General features: G+C 54.2%; 1 protein-coding gene across 2 annotated transcripts; it reads right to left on the bottom strand.

Moving 5' to 3' along the window:
- Positions 1–6,866: 6,866 nt before the first annotated feature.
- Positions 6,867–11,316, bottom strand: IER2 (immediate early response 2). Of its 2 annotated transcripts, none has more exons than XM_027547943.1 (2): positions 11,165–11,316; positions 6,867–8,753 (listed from the first exon to the last, which is right to left on the bottom strand). In XM_027547943.1, exon 2 carries the CDS (start codon positions 8,508–8,510, stop codon positions 7,842–7,844), a length of 669 nt encoding a protein of 222 aa, XP_027403744.1. In that variant the 5' UTR covers positions 8,511–8,753; positions 11,165–11,316; the 3' UTR covers positions 6,867–7,841. The 2 variants fall into 2 exon arrangements, with proteins under 2 accessions (XP_027403744.1, XP_027403743.1); XM_027547942.1 differs by lacking the exon at positions 11,165–11,316 and adding an exon at positions 10,047–10,860.
- Between the last annotated feature and the right edge of the window lie 11 nt (positions 11,317–11,327).

The raw sequence follows: 11,327 nt of genomic DNA, 5'->3' as shown, positions 1-11,327 counted from the left end.
GGTAGATCGAGCGCCCGCCCCGAGCCGCTGGCAATCTGGTCAAGGTCTGCGTCTTAACCGCCTAAGGCGGCTGGACCTCGCCCGCGCTCCAGGAACCGGCTAAACCGGTCTGGGAGCCGCTTCTGGCTCTAGTCTTGACCTGTGGACAGGCCCTTTCCCAGCTCAGCGGAGTCCAGAGCTGGGGCTTGTGTTCCTTGGGTCCCACACAGTGGAGGAAGTAGGGGTGGGTGGGGGTGATAGCGAATCTCTAAATGGGGGTTGGGGCACCACTAGAGCTATCCCCTACTTGCTCTCCCTCGGGGCAATCCTCTCTGGACGTCAGTTTCCCAGTATGTGAAAAGTGGGCATTAAAAGGACTGGCCTTAAAGCAAAGTAGCAAATGCATCATTCATTCACAACAACCACTTAGTAAGCGCCTACTGGGTTCATCTCTGCCCTCATGGAGACCGCAAGCTAGAAGAGGAGACAAAACCAAAAGAAAATGTAACACTGAAACTGTGACAAATACTACAACCGTCATCACCAATACTACTACAAAGTAGCTCGTGATCAGAATGGAAATTAACATAGGGGTCTTAGACCAAAATGGAGGGCAGAAGGGGAAATTCGGTGATGATTTGCTCTTGGGCTAAAATGAGTTAACTAGGTGAACAAGGAGGAGAAGTTGGCCTGGTGGCTTAGTGGGTAAAGAATCTGCTTGCAATGCAGGAGACTGCCTGTAATACAGGAGACCTGGGTTCGATGGCTGCATGGGGAAGTTCTTCTGGACAAGGAAATGGCAAGCCACTCCAGTATTGCCTGGAGAATCCCATGGACAGAGGAGCCCCGCGGGCAGGCTACAGTCCACAGGGTGGCAAAGAGTCAGACACAACTGAGTGACTATAAACCACCATAGGGAAGAGAAAAGAATCTTAGGCGATAACAACATATACAAAGGTCCTGTGGCTGGGAAGGTTGTGGAAACACAAGAAACAAAAAGTAGGTCAGTGTAGCCAGAGAATGACACAAGATTAGCCAGGGATGGGCGGAAATCGAGCAGCATCTTTCAGTCATAGGAGTTTTGTCCTTCTTCGCAAAGCAGAATTTTCCTATTTCTGGGACAGGGGGCAAAGTGATTCAATGTTATTTAAATAATTTAAGGAATCCCTCAGAGTCTCTCCCTTTTCAGCTAGTCTAAGGACCTGCATGCATGCTCAGTTGTGTCAGACTCTTTGCAACCCCCATGGACTGTAGCCTGTGAGGCTCTTCTGTCCATGGAATTTTCCAGGCAAGAATACTGGAGTGGGTTGCCATTTCCTTCTCCAGGGGATCTTCCTGATCCAGAGATCGAACCTCTCATCTCTTACATCTCCTGCATTGACAGGCGGATTCTTACCACTGCCACCCGCCAAGCAGTAGCCTAAGTATAGTCTTCCTTTGGCAACAATGTCTTTAACCTTAATCTTCCTTTGTAACAAAGAAAGCTGTCTGGAACCTCACACTAGCTACTGTTTCAGCAGGGTCTTGTGATATTGTTTCATTTTCATTGTAACTTTTTAAACTGTTACCTTTCATGCATCATGGTGTTGTTTAGTCGTCAATTACAAATTGGCACTTTCCATGGGTGCTTGCCATCTACCTCTACAAGGATTAAGTTGTGTACTGCTACAGCTGCTGAGGTCCAACACCCCCTGAAGGAGTTCAGGGTGGAGAGCAGAAATGAGGCATTCTGTGCTGGGGGTTGTGGTGGGGGCTGGCAGGACAGGTCTTCAGACAGTTAGATATTCTCAGGAGCTGATTTTCTGAGCCTAACTCTTGAGTCTCCTCATATAGAGAAAAGCACTAAAATGCTTCATGGTGATGACTAGTGGAAGCTTCAGAAGATCAGGAAAAATCTACAAAAAATTGTTTGCTTGATTGCATGTACTCCCCCTTTACCAAAATCACATCCATACTGTCCTTATTGTTTCTCAGAGCTATCTGAGATGCTGTCTCCTGGGCTGCAGTTCTCATTTTGCCCCCAAATAAAACTTAACTTGAAACTCTCATGTTTTGCTTTCTTTTTTTTTAAGTCGACAGTCCTTAACTCATGTCTGACTCTAGTGAGTGATTAACAAGTGAGTTAAAAGTTAGAAAAATACATATTACTTAAATAACGATACATTTGTTAAGCAGATGTGACAAAAACCCTGACCCTGAAATTTGGGAAATTCAATTATAAGGGCCATGGGAAGCCAGTGAGTAATGGGATAAAAAGTATTAAGCCCTTAGCACCCCAGACAACCATATTCACTCATTCAGGCCTGGACTAGGCATTTGTGGAACTGACATTTGAATGGGGGCACGGATGCTAACCCCAACATAAACATCAGTAGATGAGCAGTGCTTTAAGGAAGGCTGAGCAGCGGGATACAGGAGCAGAGTAGCACAGTGGGGTGTTATTGTTATTTTGGATCAAGTAGCCAAAGGAGGCTTCCCCAGGGAGGTGACATTCCAGCAGAAACCTAAAGAAAGTGAGGATGGACTTGTGCATATCTGGGAGAAGAGCATTGTAGGAATAAGGAACAGCAAGTGCAAAGGCCCTGGGGCTGGAATACACCTGTCCTGTTCTCCAAGCAGAAAGGATGTCAGAGTACTTGAAGCAGAGGAAAGCTGGGGGAGTCATATGATCCAGTTTGCATTTTATAAGGTCAGTGCAGCTGCTGCATAAAACAGATTGTGGGGGTCAAGGGCAGGGTGGAAGCAACTGCCCGATCCCAAGTGAGAGGTGGGATCCCAGCTCAAGAAGGGTGGGAGCCATGGGGTTGGGAAAAACTTGGAGTGGGATGGGAAGTCTAGTTGACAGCACCTGAAGAAGGAGAAAAAGGAAGTCAAGAAAGATTCCACCTCAGTTGAACTGCTGGCAGTAAGCAGCAAGAATCTTCTTTAGTTCCTGCTAGGTTTGGAATACCTTAGGCCCTCAAGGGGAGACAGAGAGAGAGGGTTTGGCCAGACAAGTCTGGAGGCTGGGAGGGGAAGTCCAAGAAGGAGAGTGACATATGGGATTCAGTATAGAGGTGGGCTTCCCTGGTGGCTCAGACGGTAAACAATACGCCTGCAATGTAGGAGACCCAGGTTCAACCCCTAGATGGGTCAGGCTCCAGTATTCTTGTCTGGACAATTCCCTGGACAGAGGAGCCTGGTGGGCTACAGTCCATGGGATTGCAGAGTCAAACACGACTGAGCGACTAACACACACACACACACACACAGACATATGCACACGCACACACAGACACACACACACACAGAGTTGGCAGTTAGGGCCTGAAGACTGAATGAGGCTGAGGCTTCCCTGGTGGTTCAGTGGCTAAGAGTCCAGCTTCCAGTGCCGGGGGCCAGGGTTCTGCCCAGGTCAGGGAACCTAGATCCCACATGCCACAACTGAAAGATCCCGCATACCACAATTAAGACCCAGCACAACCAAATGAATATTTTTTAACAAGAAAAAAGACTGAAGGAGTCTATCTAAGGTTGACTATAAATAGAGACCAGTGCAGGGCCTGAGGTGGGAACTGTTGGTGAGGTGGGGAGTAAACCAGGAGTGTGAATGTGGGGCTTAGGAGGAAGAAAGAATTAACCCTGTCAGACCATTAGGATTAGAACAAACTCTGGAGCTGGGAGGGGAGTTCTTATTCACATTGGCAGAGGGAGCCATTCCTCCAGCTCCCTGGGCTTAGCACAGCGTCTGTACCCACTCTCCCATACATCATACTTGTATTGCTGCACGTGCTTTTCTTTTTCAAAACAAACTTTTTATTGAAGCATAATTGATTTACCACGTTACGTTAGTTCAGGTGTACAGCAAAATAATGCAGATATACAGATAAATACTATTTTTCAGATTATTTTCCATTATAGGTTATTACAGATATTATAGTTTCCTGTGCTATACAGTGGGTCCTTGTTTCTCTATTTTATATACAGTAGTATATGTCATATGTGCTTTTATTTATTTTTAAAATTTATTTTATGTATTTATTTGGCTGTGTCAGGTCTTAGCTGTGGCATGCCGGATCCTCACTGCTTCATGTGTGATCTTTCGTTGTGGCACAGGGACTCTCTAGTTGTGGCTTTTGGGCTTAGTTGCTCTGTGGCATGTGGGATCTTAGTTCCCCAACAAGGGATGGAACCCATGTCCTCTGCATTGCAAGGCAGATTCTTAACCACTGAACCATCAAGGAAGTCCTTTAATGTGCTTTTATTTTAAATTTTTATTTATTTATGACTGCAATGGGTCTTAGTTGCGGAACGCAGGCTTTTGTCTAGTTGAAGAGCGCAAGCTCAGTTGGTCTGAGGCACGTGGGATCCTGGTTCTCCGGCCAGCAATTGAACCCACGTCTCCTGCATTGGAAGACAGACTCTCAATCACGGGACCACCAGGGAAGTCCCCTTGTATGTGCTTTGAAATGAACTGTTGCCATTCCAGCCTCTAACAATAATAAAGTACTAACAATAAACAATAATAATAATAATTATTAGCCTCTAACAATAATAAATCATAAAGTGACATACCTTGCATGTCAGGCACTTTACTAAGCACTTTAAGTATATTATCTCACTTAACTGTCAGAATAAACCCAAGAGATAGGGACTATTATTGTCCATAATAAAGTCAGGGAAACTGAGGCCCAGAGAGATTAAGTGACTTGCCCAAAGCTGCACAGCAAGTACAACTGGTCATCTGGCCCTGGAATCTGTCCTCATCCGGCAACTTCCACACCTGGGCTCTGTCACTCAGCATGTTGGTTCTGAGTTATCTCCACCCCACCCCTCACTCCCCAGGAGATCTCTCAGGCTGAGGCCTTTCATCCTTTAGGGAGGGAGTGGTGGACAGTCCACATTCTACCAGAGCAGTCCAGTCGGATGAGCACGTAGGTTGTTTTTTCAATTTGTGCCCACTTTGGACAACACTGTAGTGAATACTCTTCTGGAGCCTCTTTCTGCAGGTCTGAGGTTCCCTGGGGTATCCGCTGGTCATAAGACCGGTGATACTTTCAATTTTCACAGCTGTGGTCCAGTCGATCACTGCCCAGAGGGTTTGTCCCAATAACCCAAGGCCATGTAATGGCGTGGACACCAAAGTCGATTGTTGTGACAAAATTTTCAACTTTGTCTATTCTTATGGGGCATGAATACACATTCCTTACAGGGAGGCCTGGCCGGCTGCAGTCCTTGGGGTCGCAAGGAATCGGACACAACAACAATTCTTATGGTGAAAGGGGGCTTTCCAGATGGTTCAGTGGTGACGAATCGTCCTGCCAAGCAAGAGACCTAGGTTCCAGCAGATCCCTGGGTGGGGGAAGACCCCTTGGAGGAGGAAATGGCAATCCACTCCAGTATCCTTGCCTGGGAAATCCCATGGACAGAGGAGCCTGGCGGGTTACAGTCCATGGGGTCGAAAAGACACGACTTAGTCTAAACAACAAATGGGTGAAATGGGGTCTTAGGGAGGGGAACGTATTAAGGGTATGTATGTGTTTAGGGGGGTATTCGTCCTATCTCCCACGGCAGCGTCTCCAGCCCTCAGCCCCCGCGACCGGGCGCCGGAAACCCCCAGGCGGCCCGGGCGGGGGCGGGGGTCGGCCTAGCAGCTTCCCGCGGAAGGAAGCGCCAGGCGGTTCCTGAGACAGGATGCGCGGTGATGCCCCCTCCCCAGTCGCCGGGGACTTCCCGGGCCGGGCCAGGTTTGCGAGGGAGTTGCTCCCACGCGGACGCACTGAGCTACCGCCAGTAGTGTGGGGTTCCAGTCCCCCCACTACATCCCTTTGGGGAGTTGTGGGTCGATCCCCCGAGAGGGCGGCAACTGAAGTCTCATATTTCCCGGGGGGGAAGGCTGCGGAGGAGGCGAGGTTCCCTTGAGGTGAGGGGTGGGAGGTGGGGTTAGGAGGGAGGAGGCTGAGGGACACAGGGAGGCGGGGGTGCGGTGGGTGAACGAGCCTGGAGGGGAGCCAGGGGCGGGCGTTCTGGGGCGGGGCCGCCCCTCCACCGCGCCCTCCTCCTCCTCCCCTCCGGCCTCGGGGTCAGGTCCCCCGGGTCTCGGGAAGCCCGCAGTGGCGGGGCCGGCCGTCTGGAGGCGGGGCGGGAGCTTTCCCAGCGCCTCCCGCCGCCCTCACTCCCCGCACCTGCGGCTCCTTTGTCCTCCCCACAGCCCCCACGCCCACCCCCTGGGGCAACCCCGACTGTCACTCTCCCGAACTGGCGTTGGGGAAATTGTCAGGGTTTTCTCTGGAGGTGGCGAATCTAGGGACGGGGTGGGGCCAAAGCCAACGAGTGCTCCCGCGGGTATTTCTAAACCAACAGTCTCGAAGGGAAGTTGCTGGGGCCCATTTCGCGTATGAGGAAACTGAGGCTGGAAGCTCGGGTCCTTGCCTGAGCCACAGTTAAACTGCTTGAGACTGGAACTGGGCGTAAAGGGCGCTCCAAAGCTCACCTGTCCAGCCCCACCCCAATCCTGGGAACCCTGCCGATTCAGTTAATCAAGTGGGGGGAGGGTAGCTATCCTTCCATTCTCCAAAGGAGGCCCGATACCCAAGTCGGCTAGGGGCACTGTTCCCAGCAGTATCCCCCAAACATCTGAACTCGGAAAGCCTTCTCACCCAGAGGTGTAGGGAAGGGGTGTGTGTCCAAGATCCCGCCAAACGTGCGACGTTTAAGGAAAGATCGGAGCACCAGGAGCCCAGTACGAAAGTGCTCTGGCAAAAAGGGGTCGGCCCCTTCCCGCCCACTCTGCCCACGTGGTAGCGGTCAGACCGGTTTCTGGGGCCCCAGCAAGCCGCCGCCAGCTCTTGACCCTTTAACCCTGCCCCTCCCCCACCAGGGAAGAAAACCAGACGGGCTGCACAGACTTTGTATACAATTGGTCTTTATTTTCCTATCTGGCGATTCTAGCAAAACGTCCAGATAGTGGGAGTTACCAGAATCCACCAGTAAAGGCAAACAGAACCCCAAAACGCCCTGGCGAGAATCTCCCGCCTCCCCCATACTGGCCAGTCTCGCCAGCCACTGATCCCAGCTCAGCCTTACATTGCTCCCCCCATTTTTGTGATTCCGACCAGGAACGTCCGGGTTGATCGTTTCTGTGGGTCTGAGGGTCAAGCTTGAGACGGTGAACATCCCCACCTCTAACGCACCACATGAGAAAAAATTTTTAAATGAAATTAGATCGGCCCTCTACCACCGGAGGCGTAGGGGCTTCGGGCAATAACCCGCAGCAAGGCGCAGTGACTCAGGCCGCCCTCCTCCCATTCCCCAGGGCGGTCCACACCCCAGGTCCTCCTCCCGGCCCCCACCCACGCACGGCAGCAGGAAGCTCCCCACGTCTGCCCCATGACGCAACGATGACCGCTTGCACAAGTATGTCACTGGAGGGGGAAGGGGAGTGCCTGGAATTCTCTTAAGTTGGAAACGCAAACACCAACGATTGAAAAACCTTATTGAAAGGGCAGCATAGCCCCCAGTTAAAAAAAAAAAAAAAGTCCGACCCTGAGGAGTTTCAAGAACCAAGCCCTTCTCCCAGTTCCAGAAGGAGTCGGTGAGGTTCACCTCCCAGTCCGTTAAAACAGCACCGATGGGAGCAGCAGGTCTGGGGGGGAAGGCGCCCGCGCCCCCGGCTCAGGCTCCTCGGCGTCGCCGCTGCACACAGGTAGCGACGGTTCCCCGGCGGCAGAGTCCCTCTCGGGGCCTCTGGGCAGCCCGGGAGACGGCTCCTCTCCACGGCTTCCGCGAGCGCTCCCCCGGGGGTGGGCCTCGCTTCGGGTCTGCGTACTCTGGCCGACGGGTCGGCCCGCGATCTGGGCTCCGGTATAGCCGCTCAGGAACCCTCAGAAGGCCACCACGGCCCGCACCAGCACGTTGAGCATGTTGTCCGCCGGGCGGCAAGCTGGCTTCGCCTCGCACGCCGGGGACGCCGTCGGAGAGCTGGCAGCAGGACTGCAGTTCAGGAGACCGGAGAAGCGCCTCTGCAGGACGCGCGCCAAGTTGGGGAAGGCGCCCTCCGCTTGCGCCGGAGGGGGCTGCAGGCGATCAAGGACCTCCGAAGAGGCCCCTTCCTCCTCCTTCTCTTCTTCTAAGCGGGCTTTCTTGCTCGGAACCAGAGCGGCGTCCGCACCATCGCTAAGGCTGCTGCTCCGCCGCTTGCGGCTGATTTTGGCGGGGCGCTGGACACAGCGGGGAGGGGTCTCCTCGGCTCTCGGTGCCTCCTGCGTGTCCATGGGTTCCGGAGAGGGCTGCTCACTGTTGCCGGTCGCTGCCTTGGCTGCGGCTTCCCGAAGCGGGTGCAGGCGAGGGTCAGGGGAGCGGACGGGCGGCAAGGGCACCTCGGGTTCCTGGGCTTCCACCTTGGCTGAGAGGTAGAGCTCCCGGGCGCTGCGCATGACCAGCGACAGCTGCAGGCTCCGGTGCAGCCGCAAGCCACCGCGCTGCATGCGTGAATGGTACATCTTCCACACCGACAGGGTCATGATCCGTTGCGCCTCCTTCTGCACTTCCATAGCTGCTGGACGGCAAGGGCGGCAGAGACTCCCGGCTGGGCACGGCAGGTGGCAGGTGCACTTCGGACAACGCGCTCCTTCACGCAACCCTCAGCAGGACAAGCCACGCGGAGACACTGCCAGGACGCTCTGCCCGGGCGCCCGCCACCCGGGCCCTTTTGTACCAGGAGTGAAGTCACCGAGACGCCCCGCCCAATCAGAGAGTCGCATCCGGGCTTTCCGCGACGCCTGGGCGAGAGACTCCTTAAAGCGACAGAGTGGAATTTACTGAGAGAAGAAAAGGGACCCGAACTCCTGTGAAGAGAAGCGTCCCCCAATCCAAACTGAACTCTCGGGGTGGTCTGCTTTCTCAGGGCCCCTCACTGAACCCGCGCGCAGGCCCGGTGGAGGGGGGCCGTGGGTGGTGCTCAGGGCCCACCCACCGGTTGTGTCTGGAGACCCCAGCGGGTCGTAGGCTGCACGTTTCCCTTCGCACCCGAGAAAACTTGAGTTCCAAACGGTAGATCCCCGGTGGAAACTGTATCTACCATCTACCAGGAGCCTAATTAATGTCTGTTTTGGTTTTTTTAAATCAATAATGGTGCTAACATTATGCACTTGCTAAGTGCCAGGCGCTAAAGGCTTTCCTATCATAAACATCTCATTGATCTCTCACTTCCATCCGTGGAGGGTAGTTGTATCTTATTTCTTTAGGCGGGGACATCCAGGGACAGTGACTCGTCCAATATTTGCTAAACGAATACTTGAGCCACTGCGGTGAAAGGGGACCAGTGGAGTCTCCAGCATTCCTGTCTTGCCAGCCTCCGCCCACCCTCCTCACTCCCCTTGTTTGGAGGCGGTAAGAAGGCGGGACACACTGGCTGGCTCTAGGGCAAAGTTGCCACTCCAAGGGAGGTGGATCTGCAGACAGGAGCGCAGCCCAAGCTACAGTCTCTGTGTTCCGCATCGAACATCCCCCTCAGTTTCCCTCGGCACGAAATCCACCGTGGGCGTCCATGCCCTAAGGCGGAGGACCCGGCAGCAACACAGGCCGAGTGAACACGTGGCTGTGGCCCCCCACACGACGCAGCCGAGCTCCGCCTCTGCTCCCGGGGAGGCGGAGTTGGATTAGGACTTGGAAACTCAGCAACGCAGAGATACAGCAGACAGAACACATCGGCCCCACCTTCTGCTACGCACTAACATTCCAAGAAATACTATTTCCAGTTGCTCAAAAACCGCGGAATTGTTCGAACAGCTCTCTTCATTCGTGGTGTGGGCCCTTTAAGGGCAAGCTCCCCCGCCCCCTCCACACCGGTGCGCGAACCTTCCCGCCACTCTATCAGCCATACTTCCACAACTAAATTTGGAAGTAGTGACGTAGGGCCAGCTCCAGCCGCTTCCGGATGCCCTAATAAGGACAAGGGCCGGGATCGCAGTACAAGACTTTAGCCGGCCTCTTCCGGATGAGCGGGGGTGGTGCCTTAGCCTCCCTGCACGCCCCGCACCCCGCCGCCCACCCGCCACACCCACCCCCGCCGCCCGCTCTCCCTCTACCGGCAGCTCGAGCTGGCTGGAGCCCCCGGCTTCCGGAGCCGCGTCCAGCGGGGTCGGCGGAGAGTAAGAAGAAAGTTTCGCTTCCTTCCCTTCGGAGGCCAGAAAGGTGTGACAGCTTTCCGGGAAAGCCCCCTGCCGGCGGGCTCGCATTGAAGCCACCTCCCAGAGACCTACACAAAGAACTTGCCAACACAAGCAGCTACTCCCTAAGGACCTAAGGATCACTACATTCCTGTCCTCGCCACCCCTCCCATGAAAACTCTCCCAGACCCCCATTCATGTATTTCTGCACCTCCACCAAACACTGATCTTCTGCACCTTTGGAGCATGCTCATATCCTCCACACCCAACCCCGGCACAGGGAAACTCAGCAAGTATTCTCTCCTCTAGAAGACTTCTCCCCAAACTGTCTCCATTCAGCAATCTTTCCACATATTATGGCAACCTGCTGAGGACGCCCCCATTTCTTGTCCCTTCCCTCCACGAAACGTCACAACGACATCTCCAGCTCAGAAGCTCTCTCTGACGCACAACAGAGGCAACCCTCCAAGGACTTCTTCAGACGTCCCGCTCCAGAAATCCGGACCCTACACAGGGGACAGCTGCTTCCCTCCTATAAAAAACTGATTTTCCCGGCGACGCCACACAGAAGGGCTCTGTCACATAGGTGGCAATCCTATGAGTCCCTCTCCAGACCTTCCCGGTCCCGCCTCACACGCAGAGGACTTCCCCGCAGACCATTCTCAGAGCCACCACCACACCCATTCCGGCGACCCCAAGGGTCGCACCCAGAAAGACCTCACCACCCCGACCCCCACCCGCATCCCCTGAAGCTTCTCTAGGGCCCCTACTCAGGGCCAACCCGCTCCAGGGCGACCTCGAGGCTTCCCTCCTCCGCAGGAAAAAAGAGGAGGGGAAGTCTCCCCCAGAACCTCACATAGAATGCCCGCACTTCACCTGCCCCCAAACCTGCCACTCCGACCCTGGCCTGGGACCATCTCGCATCTCCTAGGACAGGATCTGGGTGCAGGCTCAAGGAGTCCATAACGATGGCCCACAAATGAATGAGCCCCTTCCCCAGCCATAATCTCGCCTGTTTTGAAGGAGACATTATGTACATTGCTCGGAAGGGAAAACTGAGGTTGCGCAGCAACAATCCGAGGGGCTGGGTCTCGAACCGATGGATTCGGAGCTCTTGAGTCGAACCCAGTTAGATAGAACTAGGACACTGCTGGGGACCGGGAGCGAAGGGGCGGTCCGTGCAGACAGGAAATCGTCTCT

The sequence above is a fragment of the Bos indicus x Bos taurus genome, chromosome 7, assembly GCF_003369695.1.
Source record: "Bos indicus x Bos taurus breed Angus x Brahman F1 hybrid chromosome 7, Bos_hybrid_MaternalHap_v2.0, whole genome shotgun sequence".
Classification (NCBI taxonomy): Eukaryota; Metazoa; Chordata; class Mammalia; order Artiodactyla; family Bovidae; genus Bos; species Bos indicus x Bos taurus.
This window is presented reverse-complemented; position numbering and strand designations above follow the sequence as displayed.

Coding starts and splice junctions, on each gene's coding strand:
- IER2 (XM_027547943.1), bottom strand. CDS start 8,510: ATGGAAGTGCAGAAGGAGGCGCAACGGATCATGACCCTGTCGGTGTGG.